The 19,987-nt window shown below is 42.4% G+C and overlaps 1 protein-coding gene across 2 annotated transcripts in view; it reads left to right on the top strand.

The window, feature by feature from the left end:
• The window catches only part of kcnab1a (potassium voltage-gated channel subfamily A regulatory beta subunit 1a), a 110,658-nt gene that overhangs the window by 75,098 nt on the left and 15,573 nt on the right, over positions 1–19,987 (top strand). For both annotated transcript variants that reach the window (XM_030108371.1, XM_030108372.1), the window contains exons 2-3: positions 1,243–1,286; positions 15,280–15,317. In XM_030108371.1, coding sequence (XP_029964231.1) covers positions 1,243–1,286; positions 15,280–15,317 — 82 coding nt within the window. The remainder of the gene's footprint in view (positions 1–1,242; positions 1,287–15,279; positions 15,318–19,987) is intronic.

Below are 19,987 nucleotides of genomic sequence, written 5' to 3'. Positions count from 1 at the left end.
CAACAATGATATTATAATGACTATATTAACAGAAATGTAAACAATACACATTTTTATTTTATTATTTTATTCATTTTTTTCATAAACTGTATCTTACAGTCTGGTATGGTATGAGGTACCTTACGTTCATGAATCAAACTGCATCTGCATCGTGTGCTCCTCCTGTGAGCTGATGAATTGCTGCAGCAGTTTTGGGGTTGCACCTGCTTAAAATTCTGAAGTTTCTTTTATTAAGAGCGCGTGCAGTCCTCAGTCCAGAGGAAGCTGAGATGACAGGACAACAAATGTTCCCCAGGCTTAATTGGACGTGGCACGGATACAACGCGGCGCTGGAACAGACACAATGGACAACCTGTGTAATGTGAGAGAGGAGCTGCCGCTCCCCCCATTGTCAAGTCACCGCATTTCCACAGCCCTGTCACAAGCAAAGCTGTCCTGACTGTGATGCAGTAATCTGAAGATTATCTCACCTTTGGGTCTTTCTTATGTACATTATATTATTGTGAAGTAGTCACGTTGGTCATGACACCACTGGATAACTTATTTCTAAATCTGAAACTCCTAAAAATGTTCAGGGTTCAAGAATTAGTTGTAATATTCACTTATTTATATTGTGAGTGGGTTTTGGGTCGGGGTTAGGGTGATTCATTTCATTTCTTGCCGACTCACCCTGCGCCGTTCACTTACTGATGCTGTTCTCATTTCTTCCCTGCTGATTGACATCGAAAGGCTGATACCTATTTCAGTCAAGTCTGAGGAAAGATCCTGCCACGTACACACACACACACACACACACACACACACACACACACACACACACACACACACACACACACACACACGATCGAGACATAGTAGGAGGTTGATGGTGTCAGAGCACCTATCTGGTGGGCCGGGGAAGTGAAATTCAATTTCCTGTCATGGAGGAATCAGGCAGGGAGACGTGCTGTCAAGCTCTCATGTGATTATTTGAGGTAGCGCCACAGCCAGCCTCTTGTAAAAATGAAAGGCCAACTTGTTATTCTCTTCGCTGTCTTTCTTCGTCACGCTGCATACCACGATTAATCTATCACCGGTTGAAATTTCGTTTGAATTATACTTTTGGAGGTTATTCAAGCAGAGGTTGTGAGGGTTTAAAGCGTCACCCCCAGACATCGTCCAGAATATTCTTTTTTGAAAATGTGTGTGTTCAGGTTAGAGATCTGATATCGTTGTTTTTTTTTTGTTTCTTGTTTTTTGTAGGAACCTTGGAAAATCAGGACTGAGAGTGTCTTGCTTAGGACTGGGTGAGTAGACAGCACTGTGCTTCACAACCCACACAGCTTCACCTGCCTCCGTCAGCTCAGAGCAGGCGAGAGGCAGAGTCCAAAACAGCACTTTCCTGAAATACGGCAAAATAGATAGAGATCCGTAAAGTAAATGAGCCTTTTTTCCATTTTGCCAGTTATGAAACCTAATTGGGACATGAGATTAATTACAGAAAACCCAGCATAAACAGCATTAAAGTCAAAACTAGGTTGGGAATTGAATTAATGAGTTCACTCTGTGTTCCTGTTAAATCAACAAATCTGTGGGATTCTCTTTCCTCTTTTTACTGCTTCAAACACACACATACGCGCCAGGTGGTATTGAGTTGCGGTCTAAGTAGAGGACTTTGTGTGTGTGTGTGTGTGTGTGTGTGTGTGTGTGTGTGTGTGTGTGTGTGTGTGTGTGTGTGTGTGTGTGTGTGTGTGTGTGGTGTTCTGTTCAGAAAGGTTTTTCACTTCTCATACCAGAGAGTCAAACCGTCCCTCAACTCAGCTTCAATATTTAGTATGAGAGTGTGAAGCAGCACACACGCACACAAAGACACACACACACACACACACACACACACACACACACACACACACACACACACACACACACACACACACACAAGCAACCGCACACATTCACACAAACAACCCATGGCCAGTTTTTCTATTCCCGTCACCATGAAAAGCTCTTAAAACAACAACTGTGTTTGTGTGTGTGTGTGTGTGCGTGTGTGTGTGTTTCCTGCCTTTTAGTGGAAGAACTCTTTGTAGGACACTCAAGCTGAGATCAGAGTCAGGAGCTTAACAGCACACATCAACTACTAGGTAAACTGCAGAGTGACTGAACAGTCGACAGCCTGCAACACGGTAAAGCATCGTCAAGTGAGTGAGGGGGAAATGTAGCTGTGATCAAATTCAAATGATGTAGCTCTTATTGTGAAGTTTGTAAAATGCTGATGTGTCACAGAGTCTGTTTCAAAACTTAGCAGGTCGTTCTAAGTAAGACAATGACACAAACGGCTTGTTTTTCTTTAAAAACATTACGCAGCAGCTCAGTGGAGGAGTCAAAAGCCATTTGGGACTTGTGCGAATTGGTGCTTAAATTTTGCAGAAGAAATTGGAAATTCTTGACTTCCTCCAAGCAGAACATTTAGCAGTGCAGCTAACAGAGCGAGGCAGACCGCTGTGTGTGTTTGCACTGCAGCACGTCTTCTCCAGCGAAGTTGACAAAATAACCACTTGTCATCTGCAGCTCAGCTTACTACACTTATTTTTAATTTTTTCTGTCTATCTCCAAGGACTTCAGTGACTCTTCTGAAACATACACTGGGAAATGGGAAATGACACTCTGTAAAAAAGTGTTATTGATCATAATTGATTCACAAAAACAATCAATCAAACATAAAAATTTAATCAGTAGTCTTTTTTTTTTCTTTTTTGTTTTTGATTGACTGACGAGTCTTTACAGCCCGGCACAGTCACAGCATGTTGGAGAAACAGATGACCTTCATGTAATAATGTATTTCTTTGCAACAACAAAGTCTATTTTCCTCATGAAATGCCCAATGGTTCAGGGTTTTAGAAGGACTGGCTCTGTAATTTTTCTTGCTCGACTTTCAAATGACTAAAACATGCTCTGAGATGCGTGGTTAATTTATGCATGAAGTCAGATTTAGTCTTTGAAGCTTCAACGAAACTCAACGTCTTACCCAACTGATTGTCATTAAAATTGATTTTCTTTCTGTTATTGCTTCTGGAAATCAGCCTGAAACCACCGATCCATTCCTCTCTCACACACTCTGATATCACGTTTATGAAGAAATCATTTATGCTCTCAAGAGGCCTCCTACACCACTCAGGGCCAGCACATTAGGAAGACCAGGCATGTTGCCTATAATGAGTAAAATCAAGCTTTGCAGTTCAGTCAGTCGAGTAACCTGATGCTGTGAACTCTATTAGCACATTCACAACTATTGAATTAATGATAAAGTCATGGTAGTACTGCAGAGTGAGATCTGTGAGGATCTGGTAAAATGATTTTACTGATCTGACGTAAATCCACTCACGGATTTCATCTTGGCCAGATTTCTTCTTCTGGGTCTTATTTTCCAGTCGCTCCATTCCGTTTTGTTGCCGAGCTAAACTCAATCAGCACATTTGGCACAAGGCGCCGGCTATTTTTAGTGCGCTGGCGAACGCATCGTTTGTGATGCTTGACATTAAATATCGCTGAATCGTGCTGCGGTAAGTTTCTGGATGCGCTCCAGCTTCCACAGGCCTGACCTGGTTAAGTTTTTAAAGTGTGAGTGGACTCCGAAACGTGTTTCGATCTCTCCTAATAAACTCGGCTGTTGGATTTTGGAGAAGAAGAGAAGTTGAGAGGAGCTGGTTTAATGTGTGTTTGTTTATTAAATTACTGTACATACAGACTCTTCCTTTTCTGCGGTGCTCTCACCCGATCCAGCGGAGGCAGATGGCCGCCCACCCACCGTCTGGTTCTGTCGGAGGTTTCCTCCTGTTCTTCTTCCCCGCTGTCTTGAAGTGCTTGCAGAAAGAGGGGGTTGTTTCGTTTTTCTTCAGTGCTGTAAAGTTTCGACCTCACCATGTGAGATGTTGACACGTGACAGATGGTGTGAGCTGACACTATTCATACCACTTCAATCAAGCTTCTCAGCAAGAGCAGAATTGTTATTTACATTGTGAGAAAGTTGGTGAGCAAACTAGGGAAATATTGTTTTTATTTTTTTTCTGAAGGAATAAATTTCTGTTGTTTGTATTGTCGGAAGATAATTGAGACACCTTTTTCATTAGTTCTGGATTATGGTGGCAGCTGAAAGTATATTATGCATAACCTGCTATCATCACGCCTGTTCTCCTCAGAGTGTGCGCTAATAGAGTACTGAAACGAAACTTTAAGAATGAAATCACCATTCTCAGCGTTATTCTAAAAATGTTGACAGATCTGTGTTGTACGCCTATTAATTTACTCACATTTTTTTATTGCTGACACTTCAACATCCAGTGTGCTTTATACTGACTTCTGCAGTGAGTAAAATGAAGCATGATCCGTCCACATGAGATATTTAGTGTTATTTATCTGTTCAAATTTGACAGATTTACTGCACCTTTCATGGTTCTATTTCCTTTCTGGCTCAATCTACTTTGCTCAGCTTGGCACAGCTTCCATCAACAACAGTTGTGCATAATCAGCAGACCTGAGCTCCTCATGAAAACACGAGCTTTGTGTGAACTGGACGCACATCACACTGAGTGCATCCGAGTGCTGAGCCGGGAGTAAATCAGAGATTGTTGGCTTGGGTTTAGCATTCACTTAGCATGCATTCAATTACTTCATTGTTGACCTCCTTCGCCAACAGCTAATTTACAATCAGATCACGAATTTGCACAAAGCCAATGCAAATTTGCAGCTCATTTACCTTTTGGCTCTTTCAGATTGAGTTAATGAGCAGCTTTGAATATTATTGTATCGAAGCATCCGTATCAGTGCAACCTCACGTTGGAACATTCATCCCATCATGCATAGAGAGGTTGGCTGCTCCTCTTTCTCTGATGGGAAAGTCTCCTTCAGACATTGATTCTGTGATGGTTTGTTCCGCCGGTTCACATCCCATTAAAAGCTCAGTGGCTCTCATGCTCATATAGAGTCTTCTAGGAACTGTTTTTGGCTTCTTTGCAGTCTCAGCTGGAACCACTTTACAAAATACTTCAAAACGTTATTCACTGGCAGCTCTTGTTCATTTGAATTCACAAAATAAAATCCATTAAATTCTGGTCATACCTGTCTTTGAACTGAATTTGTTGTTTGAAGTAAAATTTTAAAGATTTTTCATTTTAATTAAATGCAAAAAAAAAGGGGAATTTATCAATATAGTGAACACAAAAAAACTGTAGCAATGTTTATTTTAAGGACAAAGAAAAGTACTTCAAAGACATAGTGATAAACTTTTCTAAACATTGTCTAATATCTCAACTTTTATTTAACATCTTGATATTCTATATGATAACATCTGTTGTTGTGACTTAGTAGTTACTTCGTAAGTGCTTAGCCCGCCTACGGGCTTCGCTAGTGGTACTCACCAAGGCGAAGGCCGTAGGTCGATGAATGTACTCCCAGCTGGCCTGCTGACGGGATTGGTGCGTAAGACGGAAGTAAACAAACCGTACGTCCAGAACAGCCGTAGAACTCCCAAAGGACAAGGCGGGCATCCAAGCGACGAAGCACAACCCACGACGTACAGAAGCATCGCTGCAGCGACACACATACACGCTGGCCGGAAAACACAGCGGCAGGCGGGGCGGGGGGGGGGGGGGGGGGGGGGGGGGGGGGGGGGATGGGTGGACCAACAAAGCGCAGAGATCCCCAACTCTCTTGGCAGATGCTAGCGCTAACAAGATGGCGGCCTTGAAGGAGAGAAAGCGGTCCTCCGCCTGCTCCAAAGGCTCAAAGGGAGGCCCTTAAGACCCTCCAACACCACGTGGAGGTCCCACGGAGAGACCACATGCCTGGGGGGTGGTCGCAGCCGACACGCCCCGTGCAGAAACCGCTTCACAAGCGGGTGGCTGCGTGCAGAGAAGCGGCCGAAGCCGTCGTGGCCCGCTGCGATGGCCGAAGCAAACAACGCCAGGGTGGATGCAACGCGACCACTGTCCAGCAGGGCCTGGAGGAACTCCAAAACTCCACCAACGGCGCAGGAGACCGGGTCCAAGCCCCTCTCCGAGCACCACGATGTGAATAGCTGCCACCGAGACCTGTAGGCTCAAAAAGAGAAGAGGTGGACAGAGGGAGTCCCAGGACGCTGGTCCTGTCAGACAAGGAAGACAGACCAAGCCACAGGTGCCTCATGGCGAGCTGTGTGTTGGCCATGACGCGGCCTCCACTGAGGGCAATGGCTCTGCACATGCGCATCAGGACTTCTGCCGTATTTTGGATTTCCACGATGTCTTCGGGGGAAAGCTGGGACTTCTCGTGGCAGATCTTGTCCTCCGAACCCAGGAGGAAAGTCATGTTATTGGCTAGGGCGAACGTCAGGTTGCCACTAGCGTAGCCACGATCCAGGAAGCTCGCCATGCGCCTGTCCCTTTCCAACGGCAGCACGGGCTTTCCGCCAGGCCAGGCGGAGGATCAGGGGAGGAGGCACAGCCGAACGGAGTCCTAAATGGCAGGCACTCCGGAGACCGGCGGCCATCCCTCCACACAGGAATATTCTCAATAGCCCTTCACTGCACCATGCGCGCTGGGGATTGGTGCGTCGAGCTTTGTATAGTCTCAGTGGATTGGACAGAGATGGAGGTGTGCCACTTGCGAAGCCCGTAGGCAGGCTAAGCACTTACGAAGTAGAAGCAGAAAATATTCTCATTTTATGAGGTTAAATATTCAATATTACAAATATCAACATGCTTGCTTCATGTTTTGTTTTATGTGTTTCAGCAGTGTAGAATATTCAGATATAATGTTAATTTTTACTGTGAAAAGGACTCTGAAGTGATTTAAGACTATACTTTTCTTATGCTGACTGCAGCTTTAAAGGGTAAATCTGACAGATATGCTGAATTGGAACTTTTGAATAAGGCCACATAATAATAACTTGTCATATTTCTATTCATGAGTGAAATTAAATTTTTTTTCCTCCCTTATATCAGTTTACTCTGTGTTTTTTGCCCTGTGTCTTATCTTTTGGGAGTTTATCTATCTGAATTTATTATTGAACAAAAAGCACTATAACACTGAAGTAGAAGGATTTTCCCTTGTGTGATTCTTAGATTGCATCCAAAGGAGCTTTGCTTTATTATTATTATTATTATTATTTTTATTTATTTATTTATTTATTTATTTTTTTTTTTAGGAGCCGTACAGAACTTTATTTTCTCGGGGTGTAACGTCTGGCTCCTGGGGTCACTGTGAGCGCCGCCGCCCCGGGTGGCTCATGCCAGACGGAGATGTCTGAGTCAGGCTGGCTGAGCTGTTTGGTGTTGGAAAGGTCAGCATAATGCCAGCTGCCCGCCACACGCTGCGCCCAGGGCAGACGTGATGCTGCCGGAAGAGACAAGGCAGGGAGCACAGTGCTAAACGCTCTTTCATCGCTTCACTCCAAGGAAGATAGGCGAGCGAGTCGTGTTTGTGCCCTTTGTACTGAAATTCTCACAGTTCTGCTGTACAAATTTCTCAGTGATGTTGAACTCAGGCTCAGTCTTTTCTTTATTTTTTTCCATTCGTCATACATTATTTGACGAGCCCATCTGCAGCTGCAGCAGGATGCCTGGAGAGGAAGAGTGGAATAGTCACCAGCCACAGCCTCATTTCAATAATTGTTTAGCTGTCTTTTCTACAGAAATTCACCGCTTCCCGTCATTCACAATAGCCAGCGTCTGTTTTCATACTTCATTCAAGCAGCCACTAATCCTGCGTGTGAGCCTCACTTTCAAGCCACAGCAAAAAAAAAAAAAAACATTTTCACATTAAAACATCACATTAAAACTGCTCAGGTTGAGGTGTGATTTATTAGCATTTCCTGAGGGGATTTTATCTTGGCTTCCTAAATTGTTATTGTTGTGGCACTGAAAACACCCAAAACTGCTTTTAGACACTTTGAAAATGTCAAATTCGGCTAACCTCAGTGTGTAATTGATATAAAACTTCAAAAAGTTACATAGCAGCAAAGGAGCAAGCTGACCTTTGCATGAACAAGTAACATTTGGAAAAACGATTGCTGCCATTTTTATTATTCACAACAGAATAGACTGAGGTAGGGTGACCAAGCGTCCTCTTTTACCCGGACATGTCCACTTTTTACGTCCTGTCCGGGGCGTCCGGGTGGGTTTTTTAAATTCAAGGAAATGTCCGGGGTTCACTGTTTCTTATAGCACGTGAACGTAAATTGACCAGCGCTTTGCACACAATACTATGATAATACTATGATGTGTGTGTGTGCCGCGCGCACGCACGCACGCACGCACGCACACACACACACACACACACACACACACACACACACACACACACACACACACACACACACAAACACAGACGGAGCAGAGCAGACGGGGCTGTTCAGACAGCGGAGCACGGAAAATGCCTAAGCTTAAGCGCACCTTCACAGATGAACTGCAAAAAAAATTTCCAACATACCGAGATGAAAAAGAATGTAGAAGAAAAGCAGGATTAAGACAAAAGATAAAGACTGAAGATTAAAAGTATATTTCCTTTTTGTTTGTTAAGTTAGTATTATGGTGAGACTCTTCCATTCTTCTATCTTTATTACAGTTATTAAAGGGATACTTCAACATTTTGGCAAATTGGCCCATTTAGCGCAATTCCTTAGTCATTTCGAACAGCGTACATTTCCAGAAAAGACCAATTATGCTCAAAGTTTCTTTTTCCTCTGCTGTAGTCACTGTAACGTTCTATTTTAGATAAAAAAAAAATCAAATTTGCTCAGCAAACTGAATGATTTTCAGTTGGTTGCATTGATTCATCCACATTGAACTCTGATGGTCTTTTACCCGCATCACATGTATATAGTGGAGGAAAGTGGTCATCATTCAGGATTTAGAGTCGTCTGCATCTAAGTATGCATTTTTTAAATGTTTTCTCTCACAATTCTCGAAGTATTCATCAACAAGTACTTGGTTTTCACCTCATAATGTTTGTGGTAATAGTTTGAATGTGCTTTGCCAACAAGTACTGCCACAGAATCTCTGAATCAGTGTAGTGGACAAAAGTTTGTGGCTACGACTAGTTTTCACATCATGATGAGGCATTGACATTTCTGTGTTTAAATGAAAGGCTGTTTATACATGACAGTGTTTGGATGTGTGTGCTCTTCAACTCTTCAGACTCTTCAATGTGTGGATTTTTAGCAGTGAGCACAGCGTTCAGTATTGACAGGAACAATCAACATGTGCAAAAATCTTCATTTCAAAAGCCCGTTATCTGGATTTGGCTATTCTCAATGTGTAGTTGTGACACAGGACTTCATTTTTCAGTTGTTGTTTTCCTCTTCAAGATTATTATTTGCCACGTTGCTGCTCATAAAACACGTCAAAAAATTTTGCTGATACGTCCGACTGGGTTTTATCACTGCTGCTGCTCTCACAAAGTGTGTCAGTTGGTCAAGATCAGGATTGCTTGAAAACATGCCTTCATGCACGCACTCGTGCATGCACGTACAAACATTAGAATCACAAAAGAATAATAACACTTTTAGATGGCACTGCAAACAAAAATCCCAGAAAGTAACAGTTTTTACACAGCAGCCGCACAGCTCAGTAATATTCCCTGTTTTCTTTGGCAATTCCTCTGAAAGAGAAGCATCTCGGCATTACTCTGAAACTGTCTGTGTACTTGTTAAAATCCCTTTTTTTTTTTTTTTTTTATTTATTACCATAAAGAAACAAATTGTGAATGTCAATTTAATATCCCTCATTTCCATTTCCCTCACTCATTCTGCATTCAAGCACATTGTGATTTAATGTAAGTGCAATTTAAATGCATTTCAAAATGTCACATGCGGTACAACAATTCTCTCTGCTAATGTGAAAAAACCTCTCACCAGTTAATGGAAATGAAATTGATTTTTCAAAAACATTGATTATTCTCAGAAAGAGAGGATGGGGGATCGTAATTGATTTGTGATCGGTGAAGTCATCACGTAAATCGTGTGCTGTGGCAGATTGCTGTCCCAGCCTGGTGGCTACGTGGGAGACGGCAGGGACTCCGCCTTGCTGTCACCACTCACCCCATCTCACTAATTGGTCAGAAAAAAAAAATATGGCAAGAACAGGTGCTGGTAACTGCAAAAGTGACTTCCAAATTGCTGATAAAACAAGAAAAACGATGCAGATGCAGGTTTTAGAGTCAACATTAGCTGAACCTTCGACACGCCGGTGTGCGGCCCAAAACTTTTTTCTTTGGCGGTCCTCTCAGAAGATCCTCTCTTCACGTGGTCCAGGAATGATTTCTTTTTCCTGGATGCTTGCTGCACTGATGCAGCACTATTGATTGATAGACTCTTAAAGTGGCCCGTCTATGAAGTCCTGCAGCGCTGTGGACCAACACGCTCTCTTCTCCCTCAGCTTCAGAAAAAAACTCGGTCCCTCTCATCTGTTTCCTCTTTAGGTTTGTTCTCCAGCCTAACCCTCAAAAAGTCTTTGTGGTCCAGCATGCTAATGATTCCTTCATACACTCTGAGTACAGAGGGCATCTTCACACATCAGCTGCCTTTGTTTCTCCTTTTTTCACATCGATACAATAAAAATTCAAACCCTTTTTCTGACCACTAACGAACAAATCCCTTTTTATCTTAGACTGAGATTAATTCTCTATCAACAATCTGACTGCAGTTTATTATCATAGAACTTCAAAATATGATGCAATTAAAGATAAAAAGATAAAACACTGTTTGACAACTATCTTTAAATAATGTGTTTGAAGCATTTTCAGTTATCAGTGTTTCTTGTACGTGAGTGAGAAACTTTTTTTTTTGTACTTTTCCGCAGTGTTCACTGCCTGCAAGGAGTCTAAAGAGTAGACAAGACAGAGGCAGACAAATATAACCAGAGACGGAGGGAGGAAATCAATAAGACTTGAAGTGAAGTACAGGAGACAAAGGCAAACTGAAAATAGGTGCAAAGGATGATGGTTAAGAAGAGGAGAGAGGCTGAAAGCCTGTATCTGTAATATAAAAATACAAACTGCCTTCAAGAGTACTCTTTAAACATGGAGGCCAACACAGCTGGAATAAATAGATTACATTCATAACTCAAACTTCATGTGATTTATCATCTGTACCACTTTCTCCAAATCAAGGTCGTGTGGGTTGGAGTTCGGCCATCACAGGGCAAACACGGAGAGACACAGAAAAATGTAACTATATGTTAAAAAAGCGTTAATAACTTCTCAGGTTGCCGATGCATTCAAACTATCATTTCTGTGTGTCTCTTCAGAGCATAGCCAGCTCAGAGCGACATCCTGTGTTTTTGTTGGAGCTGTAAATTAATCCCACAATGCAACAGAAAACAAACAAAAGAATCGTTATGACCAAGAAAACAAGTGAAAATGCTGAAAAAGGGAGTCGGGAGGTTGATTAAACTGAGACGCCACAGAAAAAAAAAGCGTCCAAATGTGTGCCATCTATCTGGCTGCCAGGCACCAGACGGCATTCAGCACTCTAGATTTAGGTTTAATAGGTTTGCACAAAGCTGGAAGAAAAAAAGCTACTCCTCTCATAAACTTGCTGTCCATGTAGTCTCATCATATTATTCACATTTTTCCCTTTCTTTCTTTCTTTCTTTGTATGTCTGACTTCCGTTTTCCCTGAATTCCTTTGACGCACCAGCTGAAGCACTTGATGTGTGAGGACATAGTGCCGAGATTATATCGAAACACGAAGGGATACAAGTAGAAAAATGCAGCTGCATAGGGAGTGAAGCGCCAGCCAAGGACACGGTGATATAATACTGCACCATTAATAGAGACGTTGCACAGGACTGTGCTGCTGCTTCACTAAGAGGCAGTTTGAGCTTGCTCATTGAACACTTTTCAGCTCCAGATGAAGGCGCTGCAAGGTTATCAGATTTACTATTGTTGCGTAGCAACATCAAGTGACTCTTTTTTCACTTTCTACCAGCTGCTGCCAATAAAAAAGAAAGAAAGAAAGAAAGAGCTGCTTGTCATTGGAAGGGCTTTAATTTCCATCAGGCAGAGAACTAAGCCGAGCCTGGAAGAGCAGTGGCCTTGACATTAGAGCTCTGCGGGGTTTTCATCCCTCGCTGAGCCTCCGGCTCAAACCAAACATCGTCATCTGCGATTCAGTATTCACCATGCTGGAGACGGTTTGGAGGTCAACTCCTGGGGAAAGGGGTTTCCCAACAATTATTAATTTAAAAGCTATAAAATCTTTTTTTTTTTTTTAATGAATGTAAACTTAAGTCACATTCTAATGGCACGGTGTCAACTTGTCAGTCAGCCTGTTCTGACTACTGATGGATTGAGGGATGGAGCAGCAGAAAACAGGACTCGTCACAGTACAGTTACTAAAGATGATGATGGACAAGTATTTTGTTTACAAGGGGGAATTTGCACCACTCGGTTTGGAGTGGGGTTCAGCCATGATTTGGCACCTCTGAAGGCAAAACACATTGATTTAAAAAAAAACAAAAAAAAAAAAACATGAAGAAATGCGCTCTCAGGTTTGGACAAACTGAATAACCTGTGATCCCTGCACTTCAGGTGGAGCTGAAGTTGCTGTGGTTACTGGTCTGAACAACATCTTTTATTCCTCCACTGAATCCCAGCACTCCTCCCAGAAGCCACCTCCCTGTTCGGTTAAAGTGATATATGGCTCTGTATACCATAATAATGCATGCTGTAGCATCTGGTTTGAAGTGAGCAGATGGCCAAGTGTTCATTCTCTGCCCCGTGTCTCTGCAGTTTATCAGCTATTTCAGTGGAAGAGAGTGTGGGCACATGGAGGAAGAGAGGAGCGCAGACAGTTTTCACATTCAACAGGTGGATACAAAGAGAAAACAGTGAAGAGAAGAGAAAATATGTACCATACATTTCTCAGTCCTGCTTTTCTTTGAGTACTCTGTTGTTTATTTACAGTTCAATCTGTATAATTTTTGCACCATTTTATAACAAAGCTGTGAAATAAACCTCGATATTTAACTATAAACGTGTTAAGTAGTAGAGTGACCCTCCACCTTTCCTTGAAAGCCAATTTAATTTTCTGTCTAGCAGATTGTCCGTTTGCTTCTCCCACGATGAAAACCACGTCAGCTTTAACCCTCCACATCTGTTCTCGCTGTTTATTCAACTCTTGGCTCTTAACTTTGTCAGTGGTTCTTCGGTTTGAATAGTGGTCTTAATGCTCGCTAACCTCCACTGCCAGGGCCGTCAGTTTTCATCCACATTGACCTGAAACATAACAATTTCTCTGGATCCATCTTCTCATCACATGATCTATAAATAAACTGTTTTCCACACTCATTTCGTGTGATAGAATAGATTTTAAAGTCCTCTGTTCAGCAGAAATGTGCTGAGAGTGCGCTCAGACCTGCTGCCAGATTCAAAATGTAAACTGCCTCATATCTTGTCTGGGAGGCCCAGATTTCCATGCAATTCCCATTGCGCACATAATCCTCACTGCATTAAAGGGTTAGCAGCAGGCAGGCTTCAGGTACAAAAACTTGTTTCACTTTCCCCCGCCTGTCTGGCAGAGCAGGACAGGTTTTAGATAGCTGAATCAGTTTTTGACACAATCAGAATTGGAAACATTTGCTGGCACAATAAAGCAGCATAAATAATTCTCTGAGGGAAGGTGGTGGAGATTTAGTGTCTCTTCTGGGCGGGTGGCTCAGTCTCTGTGTGGCTGATCAGCATTGTTTGCAATGAAGAGAGACATGCAGAAAAAGACACACACACACACAGACAACCCAGGAAAAAATAGTTACATTCAAAGTTAAAGCACACATTTCATTTTAGTGCCAATGAGGCTGATTTACTGAAATTCAAATAGATTAAAAGAAAAAAATATGAAACGGATAAAACAGATGAAATGGTGTAAATTGTTAAAAATAACTGCATCGTGCAAAAAAAAGGCTCAATTCTGTTGAGTCACTTCTACCTGATGTTGTTTCAGGACGCTGTTTTATCCCTTTTAAGTGCTGTAAATTGTGTTTGTGTGTTTGTGCATTATTTATGTTTTTTTATACTTTGCTGCAACACCAGTTGGCCTACAGGCAATACAAACTGAAATGAACTGAGCTGAATCTTTCCTCTGAACTTTCAACATGTTTTGTGGCTCCCGACAACTTTTATTTGTTGGGATATGGGAAGAAATGGTTTGTAGACCATGACCGCACTCAAACTAATAGTAACGCTTGCTGTAAAACTTATCCTTAGTAATAGGTCAGTTCCTGTTAAATCTTTTTTTTTCCTATAAAGCAGGCTGTATCCCACTACTGCTGTGTGTTCTATGGTTTTCATCAAAGCAATGAGGCAATCAAGAGACCTCACACTCCTTTCCTTTGACATAATGTGTTTCCTCACTCCTTACTCTAATCTCAGCGGAAAATTTTGTTTTATTATTTTTTTTTCCCCGTTCTTTAGTGATGGTTAATAATGGAGATTAATTAAAACATTGGGATTATTGCAGGACTGGTGGAGATGCAGATGAATGCATCAAATCGGAGTTTGAGTCTGAATCGAGGAAATACAGTTCATCCAGCGATAAAGTTATTGAGGAATAACCATCACTTTCTGCACGGCTGAGTTTAGGAGCTCTGGCTTTTCTGTTTCGCTGTCATGTATAGTGAATATATTTAACAGACATATATTCATGTCTCCAGCACTGACAGCTGAGAGGGGATTTTTTTAAGCAGCAGCACCTTGGTGAGACGGAGCTGCTCAGCCAATCAGGGAGCTCTATTCCGAGGGTGTGGACAGCTCTATTCGGAGCTGATCGGCGCCTCTCGGAGCACCACACACCACTGGATTTGCAATCGGAAATATTAAATATGTTCATTATCTTCGATCTCCCCTTCTGACGCCTCCTGAGCGGCTCCGACCGGAAAAAAATCTGTCGGAACACATTACACACTACACGAAGATCGGACCCGAGCTCATTTGCATACTCCCGACAATCGGCCCTTGTCGGCTTCGATTGGGAGGAGAAGATCAGGGCAAAATTCAGCCTGATCATCCTGTAGTGTGTGCTGGCCTTAACCCAGGGGTCTGCAGCCTGCAGCTGCCGGTTGAAGCGCTCACACAGGAGGATCCTTCAGTCCCGAGCTGCTGCCGGGCTGGTTCTGTCTCCGGGGAACTGGACAGCCTCCATCAACTGGTGTCACCACCGGAGGATCAGTCGTGTTTACTGGAGGACGTCAGACACACACATGCAGAGGACTGACAGGAAAGAAATTGCCCCTTAATGTTTGACTGACTGTTTTTTTTCCTTTGCAGGTACGTGGGTGACGTTTGGGGGACAGATAACAGATGAGGTACGAAACACGTTTCATTTATCTGATGTTTGCCACTTGTTTCGAATGATCACTGGTGATATTGTGTGCCTGATCTCAGGATTGACAACAAGCTCAGTGGAGTAGACAGAAACTTTATGCAGTTTAAACAGCCTGCTTCGTGCTTGTTATGGACACACTGATGAGGTTCATAACACGCATAAAATGATTAAACTTAAACAGAAAACAGTTGCTCCATACGTAACACTACTGATGAACATCGTGTTGGTTCTGTTTGATCATATAGTGATGATTACTTGAGAAAATGTTGCAGTCCTTATTTCTTAGGCTCTGAAATTTTGATAGTTTCGCCCTTCACCAAAACTTTTGCGATCTTCAAACGTGATTCAAGCTCAATACAAAGTCAAAAAGCCTGCAGGCCAAACAAACGTTTAGCATGCTGTGGATATGGAGTGGTCGTCATCAGTGACATTTCAGCTCCTCTGTTTTTCATCCATCAAAGGCGATGCAGCCTCTGTGTGTAAAAACCGTTTGTTACAGTTTAGATATTTTGATTATTCTACAAGCACCACAAAGGTGAAGACGACTGTCTTCTTTTATCTTCGAAATTTCCTGTTTTATTTTTCATCACCAGCTGCTTGAATGTGTCGTATAAACTTTGCATTATGGGGAAAAAAAAAAAAAGCTTGTCCAACTTTGGCATCTTGTCGGGACAGCGTGGCAGATGAACTGCAGCACTGTCAACACGACTGCCAGACATCTGTCACACCATTTCCTTCCAACTGAGCAGTGTCACAGTTAACCTTGTTCAGACCATTCAGTGAGCTCTCCGACAAAGCTTCAGTAACGACAGGCTCATTTAATGTCCGGCGTCACATATTATCTCTCCCTCGCGTTCATTTTACTGCAAGGAAACAGGAAAATCTAAGGAAAGAGTGTTTCAGAGTGCAACACTGTAACATCATTCTGGATGACTTCTCACATTCACCTGATGGATATGGTATTGGTAATCTGTCAGGATATCATTTTGTAACTTTTAATTTAATTAATTACAGACAAATATTCTGTTTTTGCAGTATCAGCCAGAGGACACTGCGAACAAAAGTGATGGTCATGGCGTTATGTGGTCACTGGGGTCATGGACGTGGTCATCGCATGCAGCCACACGCGCATATGCACCCGATTACAGTGACACGAAGGAGAACAGAGCCACCCTAAGGGACGCAGAAACACTGAGCTTATGTAACAGTATTATTTTCCTCACCTTAGGGCTTAGTGCCATCAAGTTACATGGAGCCCTGGAAGCTTAGCGCCCGTTTCCCTTCTTTTATTCTGGATGTCCCCAGTTCAATGTCAGCAGTATCTCTGACACTTCAGGCTGCGCTTTCAATGGCTGAATCATGTGGGAAATGCCGACCGGCTTGTGTACAATCACTCTATAATTCTACATTGTTGACTCTGTGGCAAATGCAACGCTTAATCTCTCAGCGCAGATGCACAATAGTTCATTCTCACTATGAGAAATACTGTACCTAGAGAGAAACTGGAGTGTCAGACTGAGGGTCTCCTTGGACGAAGTAGCGAGAGAACAACCATTAGAAAGTCTTCCAAAAGCTGCACAAATACAAAACATCCTGAACAAAGAAGTCTAATGTTGCATAATGCAAAAGTAATCAACTACTAATACTGATAAATCCTATAAAAGTTAGTGTGAACCACAGGTTTGGAAGCACTGTGTTCGGGCATATTGAATGAAAGGATCATTAAACAAAGTCAGTCATAATGAAACTGACAATTTCAAATGATGTTAGTTCCATGTCTCACCAAAGTCATAATAAAAAGCTGTAAAGTTTTCATGGCTCCTGGACTCAGTCTGATTCTAAAACTGTCGCACATTTTAAAACTGTCAAACGTTAGATAACTCTCATATTTTTAAAACTATCACATTCCCACACACAAAGTTCTCAACATCTTCTCATGTGGAGGTATGTAAGTTATTATCACTTACTTATTCAAAAAGGACAAAAGGTGATTCGTGAATCATGAAGCAGATTTTCAGAAAATGTCTCTCATTTCTTTCAACTTTGATGAAGTGAGACTGGCGAGAATGAGGCGGCGCTGCCATCAAGTCCTTTCTTTCTCAGGGCCGTTGTGTGGGCCGAGTGTGGGAGGCTGCTGTGGCCTTGAAACTGGGGTTGTGAGAAAGAGCAATGCTTTGTTTGTTTGTTGCTACGTCTCTTCCTAACATGGAAATCCCGTTCTCTTTTACACTTAATGCCCCAGGATTAAAAAACAATAAAGAAAGGAGAGAAAAAATGCCTAAAGCGTCTCTGTGTAGATGTGTTTCCACCTTCACAGTGACTCAGTTTTGTCTATATACGGGAGGACGGAGGTGTGTGTTCCTCGTGTCTCTACCAGTTTCTGCCGCTCGTGCTTCTCTTTTAGAAAAGTGTCCCACCATTTGAAGGACATCTGCCACATTCGGCTCATCTGTAATGTCCACAAGTCAGAAAGAGTCAGAAACGTGACGAAGCAGCAAAGCTCCGTCACCGCCTGAACTCGCAAAAGTCACTTTCAGCTCTTTGTAACAGCGACTGGCTTTTTAGTGTGGTGTGGGACTCATTTGGTATGAGTGATCATTGTAGAACAGCCATCTTTTTAAAAGTGACTCTTTTTCTCCATGATTAGTGACTGTTAATCTTCCTGTGTGAAACTTAATTCTGTGTGCTGCTTGGCTTCCCTCCTCTCCTCCTTGTTCTTCACTTGCTGCTTTTCATGTATTTGATCTACCGAACTGCATCTCACCTTCCTACTCTGCTTTAGAGAAAGTCACCCTCCCGTCACCCCAGCAGTTGTGACAGAAAATGTTTCCCATCTGCACTCGGCAGAGTCCAGTTAGGAGGAAGAACATGCTGTGCATTTCTCCATGTTGTCCTTCTCTCTCAGATCCCTCTACCCTCAGCGGACCTGCTCCTTTCTCTAAAATTTCCATTATCCAGCTCCATCTTTTTATTCTGCTCTGTTTGTTTTAATGGCAGTCCAGGGCTCACAGGCTGACTGAACTATTTTGAACTGTTCTCTCGTTTCCCCCCTGACTGGACAGAAGACTTCCTCTGAAAGCTGCAGCTTTCTACCTGATAGTGAAGCTTAAATAAACATGGATTTTAATTTAGTTTGTAAGTATATCTATTTCTTCTGTTCAAGCAGGTAGACTTTTTCCAGCATAAGCCTCTTTTATCACGTTCCTAGTGAATAAAAACATTAAGATTCCTCAGCACAGTTACTCAAATACAAACCTTAAAGAGCCGCAAAGATTTTTTTTCAGTGACTCAAAGGTTCATTTGTTGAGGTCGGTTAGGCCACATGCAGTAATACCATATTATTCAAAACAACAAAACTAAAGTCTAAAATAAAATGTATGTTCCATTTTGACATAAAATGAATACTTGAATAAAGCAAAACATGAGTTGTCATGTATCCAGAACAAATATACAGTATCTGGAAGGGGCTCAGGACACTTTTATTTCTAAATTTAAATCTGAAGAACCACAAGAAAGGAGGAAAAATGTATTTCTGTCGTAAGGTGAAACAATCATCTCAGGAATTCCAAGACAAACATTCATGTTAAAATCAAACCCAACGTCTTTTTCACAGTTTCACAAAAATCAACGATCTCTGGAATCAAAGTGGAATGACAATAATGTATCAGTGTGAAACTGCTCAATGAGAGAAACGGCATCCCGGGTGTGTTACCACTGCGTTGAACTTTGGCTCAGATGGTGTGAAGGCCAGACAGACACACTGACGCAAGTGTCCATCATAGCTGGAGCTCCATCAGTATCAACTGACACAATTTTTCCCACATTTGTTCATCTTGAGCGGAACGAGTGTTGCATTATAAATGTCTCCCCCACCCTTGTCTGTCCACAGAGGTTTGCCATGACCAGCACATTATCAACGGCGTTCCTTTTCAACTCGTCATAACACACCATTTTCATCCAATCTACGTTCCTACAGCTGACAAAATGTTAACATGTGAAACGCTCCTGTGGCGAGAGTGAAAGTTTAAAATCCTCTGACAGCAGTAGTAGAGTAACAGGCTGTCTGTTTATCACTGGGATGGAGACAAGCTCGGGAACAAAGTCCTGCATGATTCGGACGTCTGGAGGGACAAAAGTCGCGTGACTGTGGTTCTCCAGGACCAGGAGTGACTGCTTCTTACGTTAGTCCATCCCATCATAGCCACTACAAAGCTCTTATTCCTCCTGGAAACAATTGCACGCTTTGATTTTGTCCTTGTTCTCCAAACGGCCAAAGATCACTGTATTCCCTCCAGCTGAGTCAAAAGTCATTTGCAGCTGCAAGGAATATCATCACGAGTGCTTCACTGAAGTGAAAGAATAGGACAGAGGCATACCAGTCACCACTTTCATCAAGTTTTGACTTTATAAAAGAATTACCTTGTGTTGGTGGGATGTATGCTTGTTTTCTTGTGATGTGAAGGTTTTTTTGTTTTGTTTTGTTTTGTTTTGTTTTTTCCCCGAGCAGCAAATCAACCTCATCGATCGTCCTGATGTGCTGTGTTCTTGAGGGTAGCTGCTCGAACATATTACAATGCTTCACTCCAACACTTTCTTCAGGGGCTTCCTGTTAAGTGTCAAAGCAGATTTTGAAGATATCACTCATCATAT

The sequence above is a fragment of the Salarias fasciatus genome, chromosome 14 (assembly GCF_902148845.1).
Source record: "Salarias fasciatus chromosome 14, fSalaFa1.1, whole genome shotgun sequence".
Taxonomy (NCBI): Eukaryota; Metazoa; Chordata; class Actinopteri; order Blenniiformes; family Blenniidae; genus Salarias; species Salarias fasciatus.
This window is presented reverse-complemented; position numbering and strand designations above follow the sequence as displayed.